At 34.6% G+C, this 21,897-nt stretch overlaps 1 protein-coding gene across 1 annotated transcript in view; it reads left to right on the plus strand.

Moving 5' to 3' along the window:
• The window catches only part of LOC148952993 (uncharacterized), a 68,308-nt gene that overhangs the window by 45,438 nt on the left and 973 nt on the right, over nt 1-21,897 (plus strand). The window contains exon 2 of the mRNA XM_089087493.1: nt 17,608-17,792. Coding sequence (XP_088943619.1) covers nt 17,608-17,792 — 185 coding nt within the window. The remainder of the gene's footprint in view (nt 1-17,607; nt 17,793-21,897) is intronic.

The following is a 21,897-nucleotide window of genomic DNA, read 5'->3' on the forward strand; positions in this document are numbered from 1 at the left end:
AGAAGTCAAGCTTGATTAATGCTAATCAAAAAATAAAATAGGATGAATATACAATAGTTTAGAAATACTATATATTTGAACATTAGGGGGGGGGGGTAAAGCATAGCATATATTAAATAAGTAACCTAACCTAGGTACCTTCCCCCCCTAAACCCCCAAAAAGAGCAGTTTAAATATTACAAATTCAATGAGAAACCACGCTTTGCGATCAATTTAGATAGCAATTACCCGCTTTACGGGTCTCCATGACTGCATTCCTTGGACAGTCTATAGCGCTGTGTACCATTAAGTGCAACAGTACCGATGTACCAAATACCAATGGTTAGCATTGTCAATTTGTCCTGCTATACCGATTGCTGAGGTTGGAATTTTGCCCGATACCTGTTTTTCATAATCTTTCTTTTCCGAAATATAGCGTTTGTCATTATCCAGAACTTGTCTTGTTTTTTCAGGGACTATGGGTTGATTTATGACGGGCGAGACGAGGGACGTACCCACAATTTTTTTTTTGGGGGGGGGGGGAGTGTATTAAGAGGAAAAATTATGGCAAAGTTCTAGTTGAGAGGCTTCTTGCTATTATGTATACTCTGGAGAAAAATATACCCCGGAGAAATATTTTGCCCGATGCACAATGTGATTTTAGTGATACTGAGATTTAGCTAGCGCTAATTTAAGCCAATCAGAATTTTTCATAAAATTATTCAGCCAATCAAACAATTCTATGAAAAATCTGACTGCTTGAAATTATTGCTAGCTAAGTCTCGGCATTAGTAAAATACCATTGTGAATGGGGCTTTATCAAGCTATTTTCTCTATCCTTCCCTTATTTCCAGGGTTTAAAAGATTCCATAAATGACAGGTCTAAATTTTGATAAGCCTAACTAAATTTTGACAAAAATATTGGCTTAAATTTTAGGTTTTCAGTATCTTTGTAACTGGCCCTGGTTTTTGAAAATATAATTCCTATTATTTCAGCAGGATTTTAAGCCATCTCAAGGCTTTTCTTCTAATTCTAAGAATTCTTCTGAAGTGGTCCGGGCCTAGGGCACCCCCAGAAAATAGCAAAAATAATGCATTCCTATTTAATACCAATACTAATATCTTCAAATACTATTATTGCATGTACTGTTATAGGCTCTCCACAGATTTTTTTATTTTTTTTTTATCAAATATCTACTAATGTGAATAAAATACGTTAATTGTGTACAAAATATATTTGGGAACCGAAATTATATTAAAAACATTAAGAAGTATGTCTTTTCTGTACACCAGGGCCTTGTTAATAAGCATCTCACCCCGAGATAATCGAAGTGCCAAAATTCAAACGGCTTATAGCACCCTCTTGATAGGCCCTAATTAATATAAAATTTTCATATATTCGTTTACTCTTTGGTTTCCATTAGTTATTTTTAGTCTAGTTTTGACTTTACTACATTTTTGTTTCTTCGATATTTGCACTTATTAATCGCAAAATGACATTCTCTAGGATATGCTCATTTTTGGCTATTTCATTTCGAGGAATGGTGGAAGGGCGTACATAGAAGAGCATTTCTGTGCTGCCTAAGAGAGGCAGTGCCTTCCTTTTCCAGATTTTTCTTCTAACCCTTTATTTGCTATTTCTGAGCTTTATTTTTTTGATAATTATTTTTTCTTAGATATTGGATATATATATATATATATATATATATATATATATATATATATATATATATATATATATATATATATATATATATATATATATATATATATATATATATATATATATATATATATATATATATATATATATATATATATATATATATATATATCGCGGATATTGGCGAATAACTCACTTTTATGGTTGTTAGGTAGTTGGTTTTAATTCTTTTAACTTTTGACTTTTATTGATACACCATTTGGTTTCGCGCTGAAGAAGAGAGGCGTCTGTCCTTTCGAAATATTCGCTTTGTTTTTCTCAGTGTCTTCTTTTGGCCTATAAAAACCCCATTTTTGCTCCTTTTTCTTTCTTTATGTGACGTCAGGCCAGTGTGGTTTAAGAAATTATCATATATATATATATATATATATATATATATATATATATATATATATATATATATATATATATATATATATATATATATATATATATATATATATATCCATGATAGGTATCTTCAGGCAGTGTGGTCTCCGAAATTAAATACATTTTGGTATTTTCACTCAAAAATAACATTTTTGGTAGCTTTATTAAAAAAGAAATCGCAAATACAACAAAATCCCTCCTAGATTTGAAAATACACTTTTTATGCTTATTTTGAAGGTACGCTCCCCCCCCCCATACTTTCTTGCGAATTGACGTTTTTCATTGCAGAACAGCTACTGACTCTTGATAAGCTTGTATCATTTTACATGTCGACACCATAAACACTGGAAAGTAAATCCACTCCGTCATTAATCAACAGGGGCGGATATCTAGGCACGGGGGTCCCTCAGTGGTCATTATACCTTTTCTTTCTGCTTGATTTGTAACCAGAGACTCAACAGAGTTGGAGTGTTGAAAACAAAGTACTGACTTCCGTTTCTGGTCTTAGTGAATGATTGAAAATTATAGGCTGGACTTTTCCGACACAGGGGTAACCTTTCATTAGGTCATTGTATACCTGTTGTAGCTGAGTTAAATCAAAACCTTATTAATTGACAGTGAGATGCATCAAATGATTATACTGCTGCACGGCTATAAACCTCAGTCGTAAATCTAATTGAAAATGAAAAGTAAAATTACCTTTGCTTCCAATTCCGTTTTTTCGTTGTCATGCCTTTCGGCTGTGGAAATACGAAAGGCGTTAAGTGACGTTTTCCAACATGTTTAGGAGAAGCAAAAAACCGTTTTAGAAAATATGCCTCCATTTCTCTCTCGAGTTCCAGTTGTTTCTGGTCATCTAATAGTGGGCTTTAAGTGACAATCTTCGTGACTGTGGAAGAGTCGTGCACTTAGCGCTTTTTGGTCTGCAAAAATGATTGAAGTTTGGTTATTACTAATTGAAAATCTAATTGAAAGTGAAAAGCACAATTACCTTTGCTTCCAATTCCGTGGAAAATATGCCTCCATTTCTCTCTCGACGTCCAGTTGTTTCTAGCCATCTAATCTTCGTGGACAATGACAACCTTCGTGGCTGAGGAAGAGTCGTGCACTTAGCGATTTTTGGTCTGCAAAAATGATTGAAGTTTGGTTATTACTAATTGAAAATCTAATTGAAAGTGAAAAGCACAATTACCTTTGCTTCCATTTCCGTGGAAAATATGCCTCCATTTCTCTCTCGACGTCCAGTTGTTTCTAGCCATCTAATCTTCGTGGACGATGACAATCTTCGTGGCTGTGGAAGAGCCGTGCACTTAGCGCTTTTTGGTCTCCAAAAATGATTGAAATTTGGTTATTACGCGTTTTGAGTGGATTATAAAATTGAGAATATCTCGAGGACGAAAGCGGATTGGTATATTCTGATTAGATAAATGGATTGGGCGTACCTGATTTTTAGCAAAATCGACATATAGCTCATTTTTGACTGATATGTCACATTTCGTATTTCCACAGATAATTTTTTAAACTAAATGACCTGGTACATGATGCCAAGAAGCTCTTTTATTATGACAACATGTCTTAGTGTCAAATTGCCTGAATTTCGAAAACTTTCTCGGCTCTGGATGAAAAAGAAGACAACGGCAGAAACGAAAAATATGAAAAGGATTTAATTCATCGCACCATTGGAAACAAACTCATTATTAAGAAAAGAAATGTGAGGTCTTGTATTTAACACTATGTTTAGCCCAAAGACATAAAAAGCAGGCCATCTAGACCTGTTACTTCCAAATCTCATGATTTTTACGATTTTTCCAACAATTTCTTTTAATTTTTTCTGCAAATCGGTTTTTTCCTATAGTTTCGAACATCATGGTCTAATAGAGTGATTTCTAGCTTTTATTGTAATGCAACAAGACCAAAAATCTCAAGTAGTGTCTGGTAAATGATTTGAGTCCTTTAGAAGCCCCCTTCCACTGCCCACGATTATAATTTAGGAACCTTCACATCATCGGTCATGTGTATATATTAGGATATTGTCATATTAATCAAATGCGGATGTTACCATAGTAAGGCATATCTGTTTATTTTCATTTAATGAATTCTGTGATTTCTGTATTATTATTTACTTTCGTGTCATCATAATCAGTGCTCTGTTAATTCGGCTGAATGAATATCAGATCACGCAATATACTACTTATATCAGCTAATATGTTACTTTAATTCATGTTTTGAATATGATATTTTATTCAATCATGAGTATAAAACATATTTCTGAAATTGGACAACGTTTTCAAAAGATAACACCTTTCCTTTGCTATATACTAAGTCGTTGTTTTTTCTACTATTTCAGCTAAATTTTAAATTGCAAAATAAAATCCGAAATTAAATGCAGTAACTTTAAAAAAATAGAATTCTATAAAAAAAAATCAGAATGTGTTTTTTGAAATAAAATATAAATTCTGATAAATTTTTTTTCGGTGGGGAGTATTTTTTTTCGGGTGGGGAGGTTTACAAGAAAACTTTAGATAAATATAGTGATTCTTAAAAAATAAAATTCCGTAAAAAACAGGTTGTATGTTTTGAATGAAAACATACATCGTGATTTTTTTTGGGAGGGGAGGGGGGATTTTTTGGGGTGGGGGGAGTACACATTTTTTTTACTAAATATAGTGATTCTTAAAAAATAAAATTCCATAAAAACAGGATGTATGTTTTGATTTTGTATTTTTTTTGGGGGGGGGGGGTTTCGGGTGGGGGTTATACAAAAAAAACTTTAAGAAATGCATCAAAAGCATGTTTATATGCATATTTGTCATGATTTCACTATTCAGAGAAACATTTGACGGGCGGTTCAAACCCCCTAGCCCCCCTGGATACAGCCTTGGTTTTGATAAACATAAAATATATTTTTGCATAGGCTGGTACACGAAAGATTTGATTCAAGGGGCTGGAGGGGAGGGGTAATTAAGAAACGCAAAAGCAAGAATGTTACAGGAAAATCTTATGAAAGAAATTAAACAACCTTGAAATTTGGGGAAAATGAATGGATGTAAAGTTTCATCTCTTCTATACGTGTCTGTGTAGACGGTAATTTTTTTGGTTGCAGAAAACAAAGGTCCGTGCATGTAGCCAAAATTTAGAGAGATGTAGCCTAATATTTCCCTTGGGTAAGAGACCTTGGATATAGGAAGTGCATTTTTGGACATGAATGGACAAATTATATCCAAAAGGGTCAGCTTTGAAATGGGCTTCCCCCTCCCTCTATCGCTATTTACAGAAACAGTTTACATAATTTTGTATTATCTGTTATGGTTAATTAGAAGTCATTAATTAAATGGAAACATCATAGATGGGTCTATCCTCTTCCACAAATTCCCCGTGTCACCAACGGAAATAATTTTTGTCTTGGTGACAGCAATAAATATCCATCATTGTTGAATTAATTTCTTCATGCCAAAAAGTCGGCAATTTCAAACGCATGCCTCATATCGTCCGCAACAAAAAGACGTAATCTACACTCTCAAAGCTTCGTGTTGCCAGATGTCTCAATAACGCATATGGATTCAATGTGACGAATCACATTTTCATGTAAGCCGTCAAGGTAGACACAAGGACTCGTACACTTTGAATAGGTGCTAATAGACTCCTATGTCACTATCTTAGTGAATAGATATAACTGGTAAGTGTCAAATGAACAACAATAAATGGGGGGTTAGTGTAAAACCCCCAAGAATTTATGCATGTGTGTGGGCTATTCTGAAGTCGGTACGTTATGCTTGTCAGTACTTAATATGGTATAAAAAGGTTGGATGATGAAGTAATGTTGAGTTGCTGATCGTTGACGGAGCTCCGTGTAGTAAAAAGTGACGGTTCGTTTTTGTTATACACACCAAATGACTAACGACATCACGAAAAAGGTAAATTGAACGGTCCATAATTGCGGATGAAGTGTGTCGATATCATTGATAAAAGTATTCTTCACATCGGTTCTAGTAGGAAACTTTTCTTTTTTTTGGGGGGGGGGGGGTATTCCAGCTTCACAGAAGCAAAAATTCCTTTTTCTCAGACTTATTGCTGACTATTTGAAGGTGATTCCATGCCAGGAGCGAGAGGGTCTTCAATCAACATAACCTCTTTCAGGGGGTTTTCTTTAAAAAGCAAGCAGTTTTCTAGGGGAGCAAGCCCAGTCTTCTTATTCTATTTAATTTTACCCCTCATCTAAGATTCTAGCTAAAATTTGCTTTTAAGAAAAGGGAGGGTGACATGAATAGATTAGAAAGAGACTATACAGCCAATTAGACACTGCCGTCTATTTTATAAATCTGTAAGCTCTGAATACAAAATGTATAATTCAAACATTTTCCGGATAATGGGACACAGGGGGACACAGTTAGTCTTCAGGGATATACACACCTGTTTTTATCAGCCCCAGAGTAATTAGACTAGTCTAAAAAGCTTGTATTCTCAAAACAATTCAAAGTGTAAAAGATTTTCATATTAAATATAGTAGATTTCGACATATTCACAATTAATTATTTTTAATTTATTTAATTTTTCACCGAATGGGGTATAAACATCTACTAATTTTCTTTGATTTAAATTTAATAAAGCACCGAAAACAGAAAGGAGAAGAAGGAACTATAAACAACGAACAGAAATCTCCAGCATTAAAAAAGTAAATATATAATAAATAAAATGGAAATAATAATACAATAATAATAATATATATAATAAAAAGGAAATGAAAAGCAAAGACTGAAAAACCAAAAAACTGTAAAAATACAAAGTATTTTTTGTACATTGTCGCTTCAGTACAAGTCAGAACAATTTAGTTTAGAACTTCAGTTTTTTGGCTTTTGCCAATATTTGATTCTTATTTTTATTATTTTTTTTTTCTTTTTATCACTGTTTACTCTTATTTGCAAAACAGTGCAATTTTATGCTCAGTTTTATGCGCAAGTCAGTGGTAAAACTAAGTAAAAGTACCATGGGCGCCCATATGGGGGGGGGGGCAGGGGGCCTCCCGCCCTCCCCCTGGCTGAATGATGCCGCCTTTATTTTTATATTTTGTTCTGAGATTCCTATTATATAGTATTAAAAGTACCAATTAGACGAGGTTTGCCCCCCCCCCCTGGAATTCAGCTTTTGGACGCCCATGAAAAGTACGTTCTTCGTTCGGTAAAAATCTTTTATTCTCCAATTTTAAGATATGCGTTGAATAAGATAGAAAAATAGCGAAAAGTCAGGATATTGAAGCGGAACATAGATGGAACTAATTTGAGACCGGAAAACCTGCCAAAATCTGCTTAAGGCAGCACAAAACCGCAGTTGAATTATGGGTTTTATATAGCCTCGTTACTGGCTTGTTAAACTAGCCGTCTCCCTTTTGCCCAAGGTGTTTGCGGCGATAATAATTATTATTCGAAACACTTCACACGTACAACTCAATTTAGAGTCGAATGATGGAAATGAAGTTACAAACTTCCGGCTGTAGCGGGTGGTTGTCTATCTATGAGATAATAATATTGGTGCTCAGTCTGCTTGAAGATTATATAAATATTGATATATTTTTGAAAGTATTAAAGCCTGTCAAGGGCACATACACGTTTCTTTTTTTTGGGGGGGGGGCAAAAAAACTTTAAAAAACTTATCAAAAATTTGTCTATTTGCATTTTTTACATTTTATATGTCGCTAAAAAAATTCAGGGCGTTCTAACCCTGCCCCTCCTCTCTGAATACGGCCTTGAAGCCTCTAAATCATTTTGTGATCATTTAATTCTATTCTATCGAATGAAGTTATATTGCAATAAAATTGAGTCTTCTAAAATGATATCTTACCTTTTATGCCTCCTATTCTTTTTTAGTATTATTCTTTAATAGCCAGAAAAACGTGAGACTTTGCGTTTGAAATATCAACACCTAAGTAGCGTGAAATTTTATATTTTACTGTTAGGGTTTGACGTTTGGAGTTGAACTGAGTTTAGTCTGTCTTTGCCATCAAAAAGTGAGACTACCGTTAGCCTAGTCTGTAAACAAATGCTACTTCGGGGAAACGCTAGTTTGTCTATTTAAAAAGAACGAACAAGAACATGCCTTATTTTTTAAAGAAATAAAACTTTTACTTGTGGAATTCCGATTTAAAATTGTATGTTATATCCAAAATGAATTTTGCTCTGAACACTTTTGGTAACCTCATCTTATCAATGCTATTTTTAAGTTCAAGCTAACATCGAATGTATGCCAGCTTTTCTGTAGATATAATATTTAAAATTTACCAGAAAAGTTAAATAATTTAGGCTGAACCGAGCTTTTTTCGAAAAAGTTCTGTTTTAATGCGAATATAGCCCATCTAGGCCATTGATGTGAAGAGGACAGGATAGCTTGCATCACTCCTTTTGAATATTTTGCCTCTAATAATGACTGGTGGGCCTATATTCATATTCCCTCTAGACTATCATGCTTTGACATTTTGTACACCGCACATGTTTTAATTATTCCCCATAGGAGCTGTACCCGTTTTTGCTTCGTATGGCCCAACAATTGATATCGTTGGAAACTTTAAGCCCTTCTTGTAAGTATCAAACTAACAGCCAAGTGCCCTAATGGGCTAGGGTTTTTAAATCAAGATTTTGATTTTTAGATTAAAGTGGTATATCAAGAAAAATCAAATTATTTGAAAACATTGAAAACAAAAGGGGAAATCGGTAACAGTGGTGTTCATCCCTTCTTCTGAACTAAGCACTGCAATAACAAAATTTTTACTTAATTACATTCAGGATACTTCTATTTACTTGAGTTTCACCGATGATCACGTTCGCTGCCAGTTTAACTGCATATAGCTTACATAATGTCTTCCCCTACTTCCACCTCATAAAAACGGATATCCTCAACTCTATACAGAAAATGTTTCTGGTTTTTTTTTTTTTTCAAATTGGTATTATTTGGCATTATGAACCAACTGTTGATGAGAAATAAGCAGAGAAACAGAACAAAACCAGCGTGTTTTTGTGTATAGCTTCGGGCTATGTTAAGGCATTAGGGTGGGGGGGGGGCTAGGATGCAGCTAAACTGGAAGTAACTCTCTTGAAATTTAAGAGAAGTGTAGTCACCCCCTCCTTGTGTAGTCACCGTTCTTTACGTGTACGCCATTTGCAGTTGCAATGGAATGGTATATCCTACATACATATCCTTCGGGTTGTCAGCCTTACAAACAAGAGGTTGTTCTGGGAGGATTTGGTGAGGGTTCAAATTCTCTAAGACAGAAGAATTTGTATACGACCTAAACTAAAATTATTGGAAGGTAGGGGGAAAGTTGTTCCCATATCAGCAGACTTTGCAGAGGGGTGGACAACCAGACCCCACCCCATACGTTGCTATTTGTTGTTTATCACTCACAACAAAATGTCACGTTGTTCTACTTTTCCTTTTCTTTTTGATATTATTTTACTTTTTCTTCCACAAAAATTATTTGGTTGGATAAGCTTCCGGATTAGGGACGTGACGGAACTTTTCAATTTATTTACAATATAAATAATTCCAATAATTAACAATACTTACTAGCATATATAAATATACGTCATCAAGCGAAAAGTCGATAAATCGCCGGTCTTGTTTACCTAGATTTTTTTTCTACTGGGTGTCTTGGATTTCCCGCAATAGTCCACAAAAGATAGTCTTAGCAACTGCATGTCAACCTTGAAGGAACGGTTAACAGCCCTCTTAAAAATAGAGATGGCACTAAGTAGATTAAATCTACCCAGACCATTCGAGATGGCAGCTGACTATCAAATAAAGCTTTTTGACGAAAACTGTTAACATCTCAAGTCACAAATGATAACTACTAACCAGATTTTCCACTTCGAAAATTTTAAAATCTTGTCCCGCCGGCCAAAAATCCTGAAAATTCTTGTCAGCAGAACCGAAAATCCTGAAATTTTTCTTGGCGGGAAATAGCTAGTACCCTGTATAGCTATATTGATTATCCAGAGCAAATGTAATTTCTGTTCATATTTTAACACCTAAGGGATGCTGAAAGTCAGAAAAAGGAATAAGATCTAAAGTACACGTGTCAGTCTTGAAAAAAAGAAGTAGTCTACCGTCAACGGTATTGGTCTCCCTTTTCGGACGTATTTTTTGTAGCTAAATCCGATTTTTTTTATTTTTCCCTTTCTGCAGGTTAGCTACACTTTAAGGTAGTTTAAAAATTCTTGTTCCTTTAATTTTTGTAATCGAACTGTGAGGAAGAACGAAATCTTATTTTCTACTAATTTCAATGTAAGCGGATTCCCTGGAATGGCGAAAATAAGGTTTTGAAGTTTCATCACAGTTGGATTAAAGTCTTTGACTGAATGGATCGTCAAACTCACGTTTGGTAAGGTTCCTTTCGCACGTATAATGGAAATCTGCAAATTGCAACAATCTCGAAATACCTCAGACGTTGTGTCTGCAAATCTTTGACTTTTCAGATATTCATACAAAAAAGACCAAAAGATTGTTGGATAAATAAAACATACGAGAATACGACCAGTAAAAAAAAAACAAAAAAGAAAGAGACTTCGAGGAAACCGGCTCAGACACATAAGATCTTCAAGACTGTAACATAGATAAAGCTAATCGACCAAGATAAAATCTCACACTAATCGCCACATGTCTCCATTTTTCTATTCAGCTAAGTCACCGAGATCTACCTGGACAGACGCATTCGAGTTGGATAGATGCCTATGCTTAACCGAGCTAAAAACTGGGTCACTACTTCTTCGCTAATAGTTCAAAAACTAAAAGGGTAAGCAAATTTCTAGATCACTCATTTTGTAGAACGATAAATTTCCTACAAAATTCATAAATAAAAAGTATACCTTGCGCAGGCAAATTTTCAAAATGGATCAAGATTATTCCGGGAACACTATAAATGCTGCCATCTTTTTCTTCGATTTTTAGGTAATTAAACCTGAATGACAAAAGATAAAACAATTTAAAAAAAGAATATTGATCTTTATTGAATTTCCTTTGATTTGAGCTATAGTTGAGTAATTATGGAGCAATATGGAATATTTTATGAATTTTAAGGGAATTTCTGTCAGTTGAGATGGATTTTCAGGGAATTTGAGGAAATGGGTATAATACACCTCCTTGTCGACTATATAACGTTGATATTCGTACTCAGCATGATCGATTACATCATATAGCGTTCTCAAATCTTCTGCTTCTTCCTGATCACCCAAAACCTAAAATATCAACATTTCTCTCTTGCGGCTCACTGACTATAAATTTCCTGATTTTAGGAAATAATTTTCTTCCTGGCAAGGGGTCGAAAATTTGGTTTGCCCTGCAAAATCCGGGCAAGTGGAAATACTGCAGCTAACTAGCGAGAACAAGATTACCTTGAACTGGATTACGTTCTTACTCTAAAGTACAGCTAAGACAGGGGAAATTCTCAGTGAGAGATTCAGAGCTTTCTATGATAAATATTAAACAATAAATAAAAGCGATTGGAAAGCTTTTGTAACACCTAAATATAAACATCTACTTAAAACATTAAGGTGTGTCAAGGGCTAGTTTAAATTTTTTCAAAACTTTTTGGAAATAAACTAGCTAAAAGATCAGTCCCCTAGTTACCCCTTCCCTAGCCCAATACAAATTGTTTGACTCCTCTACGAATTGAAACGTTCAGTACCACCCTTACGCATGGAGAAGATGTGTATGCGAAAGAACTGCGTTCAGTTGGAAACTACGCATAACGATTTTGCTTCTCCACTAAAGCTTTTAATAGGAATAAACCCAACTTTTTACTTCATTTTAACAGAACCTACGTGCAGAAAATCCGCTATTGCTCCTTTACTTGCCTTTTCATTTTCTATCATTAACTTGTCATTAACTCAGATGTGAGAGCCCTTTTGCCATTTTCTGAATAATTAGTCCTTTAACTACTTAGAAGTCCTTGGGGAAATAAAGCACAGGAGTTTCAGTTTTAAAACCATCTATCTACGAATAAACTTTGTCTTAATTAAGGTTTGCTGATTGAAGTCTATTTTATGTTTCAAAGAGTTTTAGGATGTCTAAACACCTACGTCTATTATTCATTAATTTATCCGTCACGATATCTTGCAATAACAAACCAATAAATATAACATTTTTATTGTCCAAGATTTTCAGCTAAATATATAATTACAAAAATTCAAGGGGATATTGTATTGTTATATTTTGTGCATTCAGAGGTAAGAAGGCGGATAGGGAAGCAGAAGAGACAATGCCTTAAGTTTTATACCCATTTGCTCTGAGAATAATGAATCCATAGAAGAGCAAGCTCTAGAAGATGGAAGGCCTTGGAAAGTTGAAAGAACATACTCAGTTTTCTTTGGAGACGATCTTTTGATCAAAGAAAGTAGACGAATTTTGGCCCGAATCGTTAGCGGGTATACGGTTTAAACCAGTCACCGTACCAATGTAACAGACAGTACACAACTGTTGAGCATTTGTAGAAATGGCTCAAGATATAATGAACAAATATATTAAGGGAAGATGCGACAAGATCTATTCATGAAGAAATACACATACGATAATACGCTCTACTATTCCCCAAAAGGCGTCTTCGGGTGAAAGGAATTTGAATATGATTTCTTGTATTACGAAGATGACAATTATTTTGATCAGAGGTAAAAGGGGGCAATTTTGATCAGACGTAAATTTTGTGTTTCTATACATTAAATATTTTTTTATTAAGTCTGATTTAAGAGACACCGTTTATGAAGAAGAAATATGTTTTAAAAAATTTCTGTTGGAATTCTAACTTTTAGTCCCCGCTTTAGCCTGAACTCAAGCATCATTTAGATACTTTCTAAGACTGAGCCCTTTCATAGGAGTTATAAACGGAGAATCAAGGAACTCCTTCTCCCTGGGAGATCAGAACTATTGAAAAATGTACAATTATGAATTGTTGGGGAACGTTTTCGCACTTTTCTGCCAACAAAAGTACTTATGGACAATATTTATGGAAAAATAGGTAAAGCTATGCTGAATGATTCTAGATGCTCTTGTACTGACAGCTATTTAAGGAAAATATTTATGATTATTAGCAACCCTGTTTCCCCAAATTTTACGTAATGTGTTAGTTCCCTCTATACGGTTTTTATGCCTTTTTTTAAAATCAAAGTAATTTCGGAAAAAAAGTCTGTCCTGATATCACCAAGAATCCAATGTCTGCTCTATAAAACAAAATCAGAGCTAAATAACCTTAAGTTAAAGACACAAGGCAAGATTCTGCCCGTATGAGAATCTTCAGATTCAACCAGTATCTGTGCAAGGTTTAGCTATTAAAAAAGACCTATTTTGGCCGTTATAGACACACAACCTACATTTCTGTTTGATTTTTACGTTTACCAGAAGTAACTAAGCCTCCAACATTCCATCGTTTCGGCTATTCCTCTGCTACCTAACCAAGTAAAGGTTTAATATCTACATTGCTTAACCGAGTTGTGGCGCAGGGAATTGATGATCTGCTTAGCAATACGGGGCCCATGCAGGGGTTGATCCCCGTTGTGGTAAGGCTGGGCAACAGAATTGCTACTTGTCTCTGTAAGAAGAACCAGCTACCGAAATGTCGATTCGACGCTCTATGCACCAGCAATGGTTTTGGAGGATCTTTTTCTATTTGATCTACATTACATCTACAGTGTAGAAATACAATAGAGCATAAAAATGAGGTCAATCATTATATTTCCAACGTAAACGTGATGAAACGTAAATATTTGAAATCAGCATACAAATCCGATTCTTTCGATGTACCTACTGGTATCAAAATTCCGTTTTTTAGAGTCTGGGTTACTATTGAGTCGGGTCGCTTCTTACTTACAGTTTGTTACAACGAACTGTTTGATATTATCATAATTATGAATGGTATATCGTTATGATAATTTTAGAAACAGAAAAGCAATTTTCACCTTCTCAGGAACATTTTCAAAATTTAAATGACAATTCTGGTTCTAGATTAGCGACATCGGTGTTGCCAACACAGTGAGCAAAGCGAAGTAACACCTTGCCCATTTAATGAGTTTCGATCATGCCTTTATTCAAATAATCGTGAACAACTAACCAACGACTGAATGTACCTCTCTAGACTATGCAGGCTTCTGAATCGATTAGCTGATGAAGTCAACAGGGCTTCTAATTAAAATCTACATTATTCATTCTCTTATTAAGTTTATGCGCTCGAGTAATTTTTCCGCTTAATGAAACATCAATTAATGCGTAATTGATATTTTTAGGTGCTATTATTGTAACTTCTTTTTTTTTACAGAATTGTAACTCCACCACTAACTTTAAAATGACTTTAGTAAAGTACTTACAGTTTTAGAAAATAGTGTTTTAGATCCCAAAGACTGGTAAAATTATAAAGACAGGCAAACTACGTTTTCTCCTGACGGTTAACAGAACTACTTAAGTACTATATTGTTATGCCTTCATTGTCTTTTCTCATTGCAATAACAACGGATTTTCACGTAAACGTAATTGAGGAGATGATCACCTCAAAAATTGTTTAAAAAGGGACTCTCAAAGACAAATTCCAGGGAGGAGTAAATGTGCAACCCAAGTAATTGGCTAACTAGAAAACAACTATGACAAGTCGAGAAACGGAAAAATTGATACGCAGATTCGTAGAAAGAGAAAACCATTTAACGCCTTTCTCGGTTGCATCCCAGAGGCCTCTGGTTTTATTATTCTTTTAGTTCAGTTGTCAATCGCCTTACTGCTTAGTACAACGGTTCTAAGGCATTTTTAAACTTTTATTTAATGTTGAGAACGTAGTACTGTCTGGTGCACAATACCATACACTTTACTTCCCATAAACCAAAGGTCAATTTCTCTGCGGGTTTTCATTTCTTCTGGCTTTGGCCTGTAACCATATCCTAGTATATTAATGTAAGTAAAATTCCTGTTAAATTATTAATGTGTATCCTAAATTACAAATTATTAGTTTTATTTATTTGTATAATATAGTGTAATTTAATTCAATTAAATTTCGTTTTATTAAATTTTAATGTAATTTAGTTTAAGAATATATCCTAAATTATTGATTAATTCATTATGAAATTGACCAAGTTGTCAGCTTTGGTCTTTTTCAGATTTTAAAGCAGCTCTTCATTTTTGTTTTGTCTTTTGTTTAAAAGTTTTTTTTTCATGATTTCCCTCCTTAAAAGGCCATGAAGCCATTGAAAGGATTAGTGAATTTATTTATTGAATGATCATATATTTTATCTATCTATCTTATCTCAATCCAAGAAAAAGTACGTTATCCACGTATGCAATATATTTATAATGGATAAGATTAAAACTTCATGTGATGTGCAAGCTGCTGGCTAGCGAAACCGGATTTGCTTTACATTGCATAATCGCGACTAAATTTCAGTCTGTTTTTCGAAAGCTAACAAGAATCAGCTAGACTTCTAGTGGTTTATAACATATTCTAACATAAACTCTAATTATATATACCCTCGTGGTTTCAAAACAGCCAATGAAGTTACTGCTTTAATTATCATGTCAATCCATAATTTCGTAAAATGAATAGAATTTCGGCAACCTAACAGAGTCATAACTGAGCCTCATTTACTAATGTCAGTTAATACAGATGAGTTTGTCATTACGATAGAAATTGAAACATATATTTAAACATATATGTTTCAATTGTATTTAATACTAAACATATATTTAAAACTAAGATTGTACCTACTCTACATTACAAACCAGAATTATGGGGATATTAGTCGGCAATGCAACTAGAAACCCTTCAGCTTCAATGTTATAAACGACTTTTTGGCTTACAGAAAAAAACTCTTACGTTAGTATTTAAAGATGATATTGGTATATTTAACCTGAAATTGAAAAGATATACCAAAATCATAAAATTTTTGTTAACACTCTTCGAACGTCCCCAGACTAGACATGCTCGAGCAGCATATGAATATCTTCTCCTTCAGTGTAACAAAACATCATGGGCAGCACAAGTCAAAAGGATATTAGGTGAGAATGAATTTTCAAGATCGTGGGAGAAAGGAAAAAGGGCCAGAGGATCAGGAAAAGTTCTTCAAGGAATTAAGTGCAAGACTTGAAGACCAAGAAGTGCAACTATGGCAAGCAGCTGTGGACAAATCTTACTTTTACTTTTGGACGAGTCTTACTTTGTATAGAGAAGTAAAAGAGAATTTTGGTCAGGAGTTTCATTTCAAGCTGGGATTGCCCATTAAATATTTGAGGATTTGGATTCAGATTCGAGCAAATTGTCTTCCGATTTATACTAAGGTTCCAAGGAAAAAGAGGGAAGGTCCGGAGGCCGGGTGTAGTTGCTTGAGATGCGGGGAAAATGATTATGGGTTGGGCCATTTCCTCCTCCGGTGTAAGCAACTATCTCATTTAAGGGGATTAATTATCCAGGAGGGGGAAGATAGGCTGCTTTGTGAGTTAATGAGGTCTAGGACTCCCCGTTATATTGTGGCAGTAGGAAATTTTGTATTGATGGGAAGGATGTCAAATGAAGTGTAATTTTTCTTTAGTATTTGTCTTTTTGTATATGGCTTTAATTGGCTTTTAAATACAGATTATTATTATTATTGATCCTAGTTCAAACAACTTGCCTTTTCAGCAAGTATTCGCGATTCTTTTTTTTCGATGACCTTATAAGCCAGCATTATATTTCATAGAATATTCGCAACCGAAACTTTCTTGTTGTTAAGACACGTCTTGTAACTTTAAAAAAAGGAAAAAGGAGAACACATGAGTTCTACCCAGGTAGAAAGGTAAACTTTCTTGTTGTTCAAACCAGGGGGCTCCAATTTTCGGTGCCGGTGCATTATGTGGGCCCCGCGAAGAAGTCAAGTTTGATTAATACTAATGAAATAAAATAAAATAGGATGAATATATAATAGTTTAGAAACAAATTTGGGCTATATAGTTGTACATTAGGGGGGGGGGGATAAAGCATAGCATATATTAAATACATAACCTAACCTAGGTACCTTTTTTCCCCTAAACCCCAAAAAACAATCGTTTAAATAATGTAAATTGAGAAACAACGCTTTGCAATCGTTTATCTATTGCGGTCTCTTGCAAATAGCCCGTTTGACGGGTTTCGTGACTGATTTCCTTGATACAGTTTATAGCGGTGGGCCCGCATAACCACCAGTAGCCAATTTTCTTATATACGGTTTTCGGTAAAAGTGATTCCAACGGCGTACTTTTCATTTTAGCCTGACACCATTTTTGAGTGATTTCAACTTTTTTTTTAATTCCCATAAATTTCTTTTCAAAATAACATTTTACTATTAAGACTAGTCGGGATAATAGTTATCGCTCCTGAATCAGCAACATATTTCAATTTTTCTCACTAACCATTTTTTATCGTGTTTTTATGTTTAGTTACTATGAGCTGTGGTTCGTTCTTTACTAGGTTGCAACTACACATCTAAAACTTGACACAAATCCAACAAAATATACTTTGTGTATACTGCACTAAATCATTCCAGCATTCTCAAATATATATTGCATTACAGGTAGTGGGAATCATAATACTATGTTTGGAAACCGTCAATCCTCGAACAAGAAGAAAAGGAAGTCCAGAACAGCGTTTACGAACCATCAAATTTTCGAACTGGAAAAAAGATTCTTGTATCAAAAGTATTTGTCGCCAGCAGACAGAGACGAAATCGCCCTCAGTTTAGGGCTTACAAATGCACAGGTACGTCCACAGTTTATATAATTAGGCAGTAAGTTTACCGCAGATGATTTCTGGCTCTTCATTCTCGGTGCGAACAAAAAGCTCCTCCCACTTATTTCTGCACTTATTGTCCACTTATTGGTGAGCCAGCCAAGTGGTTTTGGCATTATTTGTTCCGTAGGTGATTATTCTTTGTCTACCCGTGAAAAGATCTAATGCCGCTTAGGTTTATAGGTTCTCTGGAGCACTCGAAACTCGGTCCGGGTTTTTATAATGGGTGAGATAGGGAAAAATCATGCTGCTAATTCTATAAACTGTGGGTACGTCTTCAAAGAGAAATTTTGGACAAATGTCCAGTCACAAATTTCAAACTATTTAGGATAATAAACATTAAATGAACAGCGACCCTTGCCAACAGTTTCTAAAACGCAAAAAAAAAAAAAAAATTGAAAACAATGTATCCTTGTAAAGAATCTAACTTTCATGCTGATTCGTTGTTTCAAATTATATAAATATTAATAAATTAAGTTCTTGTGTGAAAAGCTGTTAGCAAAGGGCTAGGTAAACATCGGAAAGACTGTGTGATACAGATGCAAATCATCCTAGCCAATTCAAAAAGATTGAGAAACTATTATGTGGAGTTCTCAGTACTGTCTTGCAAATGCGAAATTTCAAATTTTCCTTGGGAAGGACAGTCACGGATTCCTGGTTTTTCCTTAGGTTCTCGCTTAACCAATATATAGTCGTGTCGAACAAAGTGATGCTAGAAAACTGGGAGAGGTCTCATTCGAAATGAAATTTTTTGAATCTATTGCCCGATAATAGTTAACATAATAAAGCTGACTTAGCGAAGCGCTATGTATCTGCCGTATGTTCTTAATTCTCGCGTCATTTTATAGAACGGAGGGCTGGGCATGGTCAAGAAAAAACTAATTTAATCGTAAATTCTGAGTCCCAGTGCCCCTTTAGAGTCAAACTGAATTAGTGGGCAACCTTTCATCTCGCCAATGCACAATATGCTCCTGGGTAGTCCTGCAGCCTAAAAGTACATTGGGTCAGAATTCCAAAATAACCGTTCCAATCAAATTGTTCGAAAACTACAAAAAAATATGTCCCCAGCAGTAGACGATAAGTACATCCCCAGGGGTAATGAAAAAACACATATAACCTATTTTAAACTGGAGCTTAAAAGTTGCATTTCAATGAAAAGGAGGACATATTACATCCGTTTATGCCGAAGTCTTACAAATGTTTTCAACCCTAATGACTGAAAGGGCTAAAGTGAGGCCTTTGGGCGTGTGCCCCCTTCGTACCTATAAGCACATCACACCTATGTCGACTAATCATCATTCAAAGATTGTCTAGTGAAGTGTTCTTAATTATTACATTTTAATTCTTCCCAAAAATCGGTATTGAGGGGTTATGGGCTTGCTGATCAAATCTGAAGCTAGTATTGAAATATAGACGACCAGAATCAAAACATCAATTACATATTTCACAAAAGTTGTTCATGTAACACATCGTTGAAACCTGAGTCATGTAAATTGTTTTAATTTTTACTGATTGGCGGCTCATAGGTATGATCCTTTAGCCTGTGTCCCCTGCAAAATCTACTCCCCCCCCCCGGCCCAGATTTACCGAAATATACAAGTTGTATCGGTGCTGATCCCATATCAATCAGGGATTACTAAGGGATTGGTTCTTAACGATAAAAACTTAGTTGTTAAAAAGTCATTAAGACAGTCAGATTAATGTCCAAGACGGAAAAGATTTATTGACTAATCCTAATATCCTAATGTCAAAATAAAGGAAAAAAATAAAAATGAAAAACTTTGTCTAAGTGTTGAGTGTATGTTTGTGTAAGATGATGTTCAGACAAAGTTTTTTATTTGGGCGTTTTTGAGGTAAGAGAGAGAGTAATTTGGGAGGATGGGATTTTATGGTAAACAGAGGGATTTTGGAGGCAAAATAAATATTTTTTTTTTGGATTTTGATAGTTGGTGCCACCGTGGAAGGGGTTCCCTATACCGGAAGGGCACCCTGCAAAGCGGCTAGGCAGATGTTGTATTAATGTTGGTTAATTGGTTGTAGAATGCCCACAAATGAAATCTGTAAAGTATTAACTGCTCAAATTTATAGCTTGATTGTTATGATAATGTAAAGTTAAAAAATTTTGTAGGTTTTTTTTATTTATTTTTTTTTATTTTTTTTATTTTTTAGTGTAGGTGGTACATAAATGCAGTTATTAGTTTAGGAAATAAAGAAGTTAGTACCACTGAGAGGAGAGGAGGTGGGATTAAAAAAAAAAAAAATGTCAAAATAAAGTAAATTTCTACAACAGAACGTACCGTATATAGCTTATTTTAAATCAAAAGACACTCATGTTTGACAAGTGGTCTTTGGTTTCCAACAAATTCGGTAAAAAAAAAAAAAAAAAAATTAAAACGGGAAAAAATTTGCTTATGTAAGGTTTCAAACCCAAACGAGTGGAAATTACTTTAATTGTTTAATACTGCTACTATATACACAGAGGTACTACTGTATTATAGCGACCACACTCAAGAAATAAGAATAGGTTAATACCAACGAAACATTGTGACATGTGATGAAATTTAAATACTTTAGTAACAAAATTATGGAAACTACAACAAAGAATTATAGGAAATAGGTAACGCAAAGCGCATTTCGTTCGATCCTTAACGTAGCCACCTCTATATATTAAATATTTGATTAAAATATACCTGCACAATGGTTTATCTCACTCAGGCTTAGCAAATTATCTCCGAGTGCAGACATATAAACCGGTTTTGCAACAGATCAAGAAAACCAGTGTGGTCACTATAATACACAAGTACCCACACATATTATCTTTTAGGTTTCACACACATTTTCTATTATCTACATGGTGTGAGAATGAATATTATGTGCTATGCAGATAAATTATAGTAGCACAAACAAACATTGGGCTAACACAGCTATGCACCCTCCTCCCCTGCCCGAATGTCTTTAAAGCTTTGAATGAAGTTATTAAACTAAACAAACACAATTTACCATGACAGTGAGGGTAAGCTTGAAACGAACAGAGATTGCACTAAATAAGAGCAATATTGCAACCCCTCAAATGCTCTAAAAGGCTAGTAGGTCATTCGAGCTTTGCTGAAAACAAAATATGTTTTCGTAAGCTTTGATTTTTTTTCATTGTATCAACAAGAAACTAAATACTGCTCGGATTTTAAGAAATCCTTTTTTAGATTCCAGTATATTTGTAACAATCACCTTAGTCTCCCTAGTGTAATAACCAATAAATTTGCATTAATGGTTTCATAGAATTCAGTTTATTCTAAGGTTAATTTTTCAATTTTTTTTTTTTTTTAGTTTAATGACATGCCGAAGCATGAAGGCCGAACAAAATCTCTAAAATTAGTTGAAATTTTACTCTGTTGCATCATTTGCATACAGGCCTTGGGGAAACCAAATTGCCCAGGATCCGATAAAACTGACTTGTTTGTATATTGTAGATTTTTTTTTTCTTTTTTTAGACATTGAAGTACTAAGAATAGATTTAGTTTTCTCACAGCCAGAAAGATACGAAGTGAAGAATTACAATCGTAAAGTCATTTTTGGCATAAGAAAAACACAGGAAAAAAACAAAAAATAATAAGGAACTGTCAAGGCGACTGACAAGAAATGCCACGGCTACACTTTTTATAAACTATAAAGGCTTTAAAATGTTTCTAAAAGGGTTTAGCAGCATTTGACAAGGGTAAAGTGATTTTCCAAGGGTCCAGTGCCAGTGATAAAGAATTATTGAATGTAAAATTTTGAAAATGAAGAATTCATCTTTATCTTGGTTTGTGCTTTTATCTCGATTCATAAATCCTCCACAACTTTTTGACGGATATGTTCCGAAATCTTCAGTTCAAAATGACATCAATACATTGTTGTATTAACTTTACCACAATTTTGCAAAACTTAGAGGATCCACTCACTGGGAGGGATCAGTTTATACCGGAGCCTGAAATAGCTCCGATATTTTCGCTGAAACCGGTCGTGCCAATTCATAAAATGTTGCGGGCGGGGGAGGGGGGCAAAGCTATTTGTCAAGATCTAGGAAGGGTTGACTTTT

The sequence above is a fragment of the Artemia sp. Qi Xiang Cuo genome, chromosome 4, assembly GCF_049724085.1.
Source record: "Artemia sp. Qi Xiang Cuo chromosome 4, ASM4972408v1, whole genome shotgun sequence".
NCBI lineage: Eukaryota > Metazoa > Arthropoda > Branchiopoda > Anostraca > Artemiidae > Artemia > Artemia sp. Qi Xiang Cuo.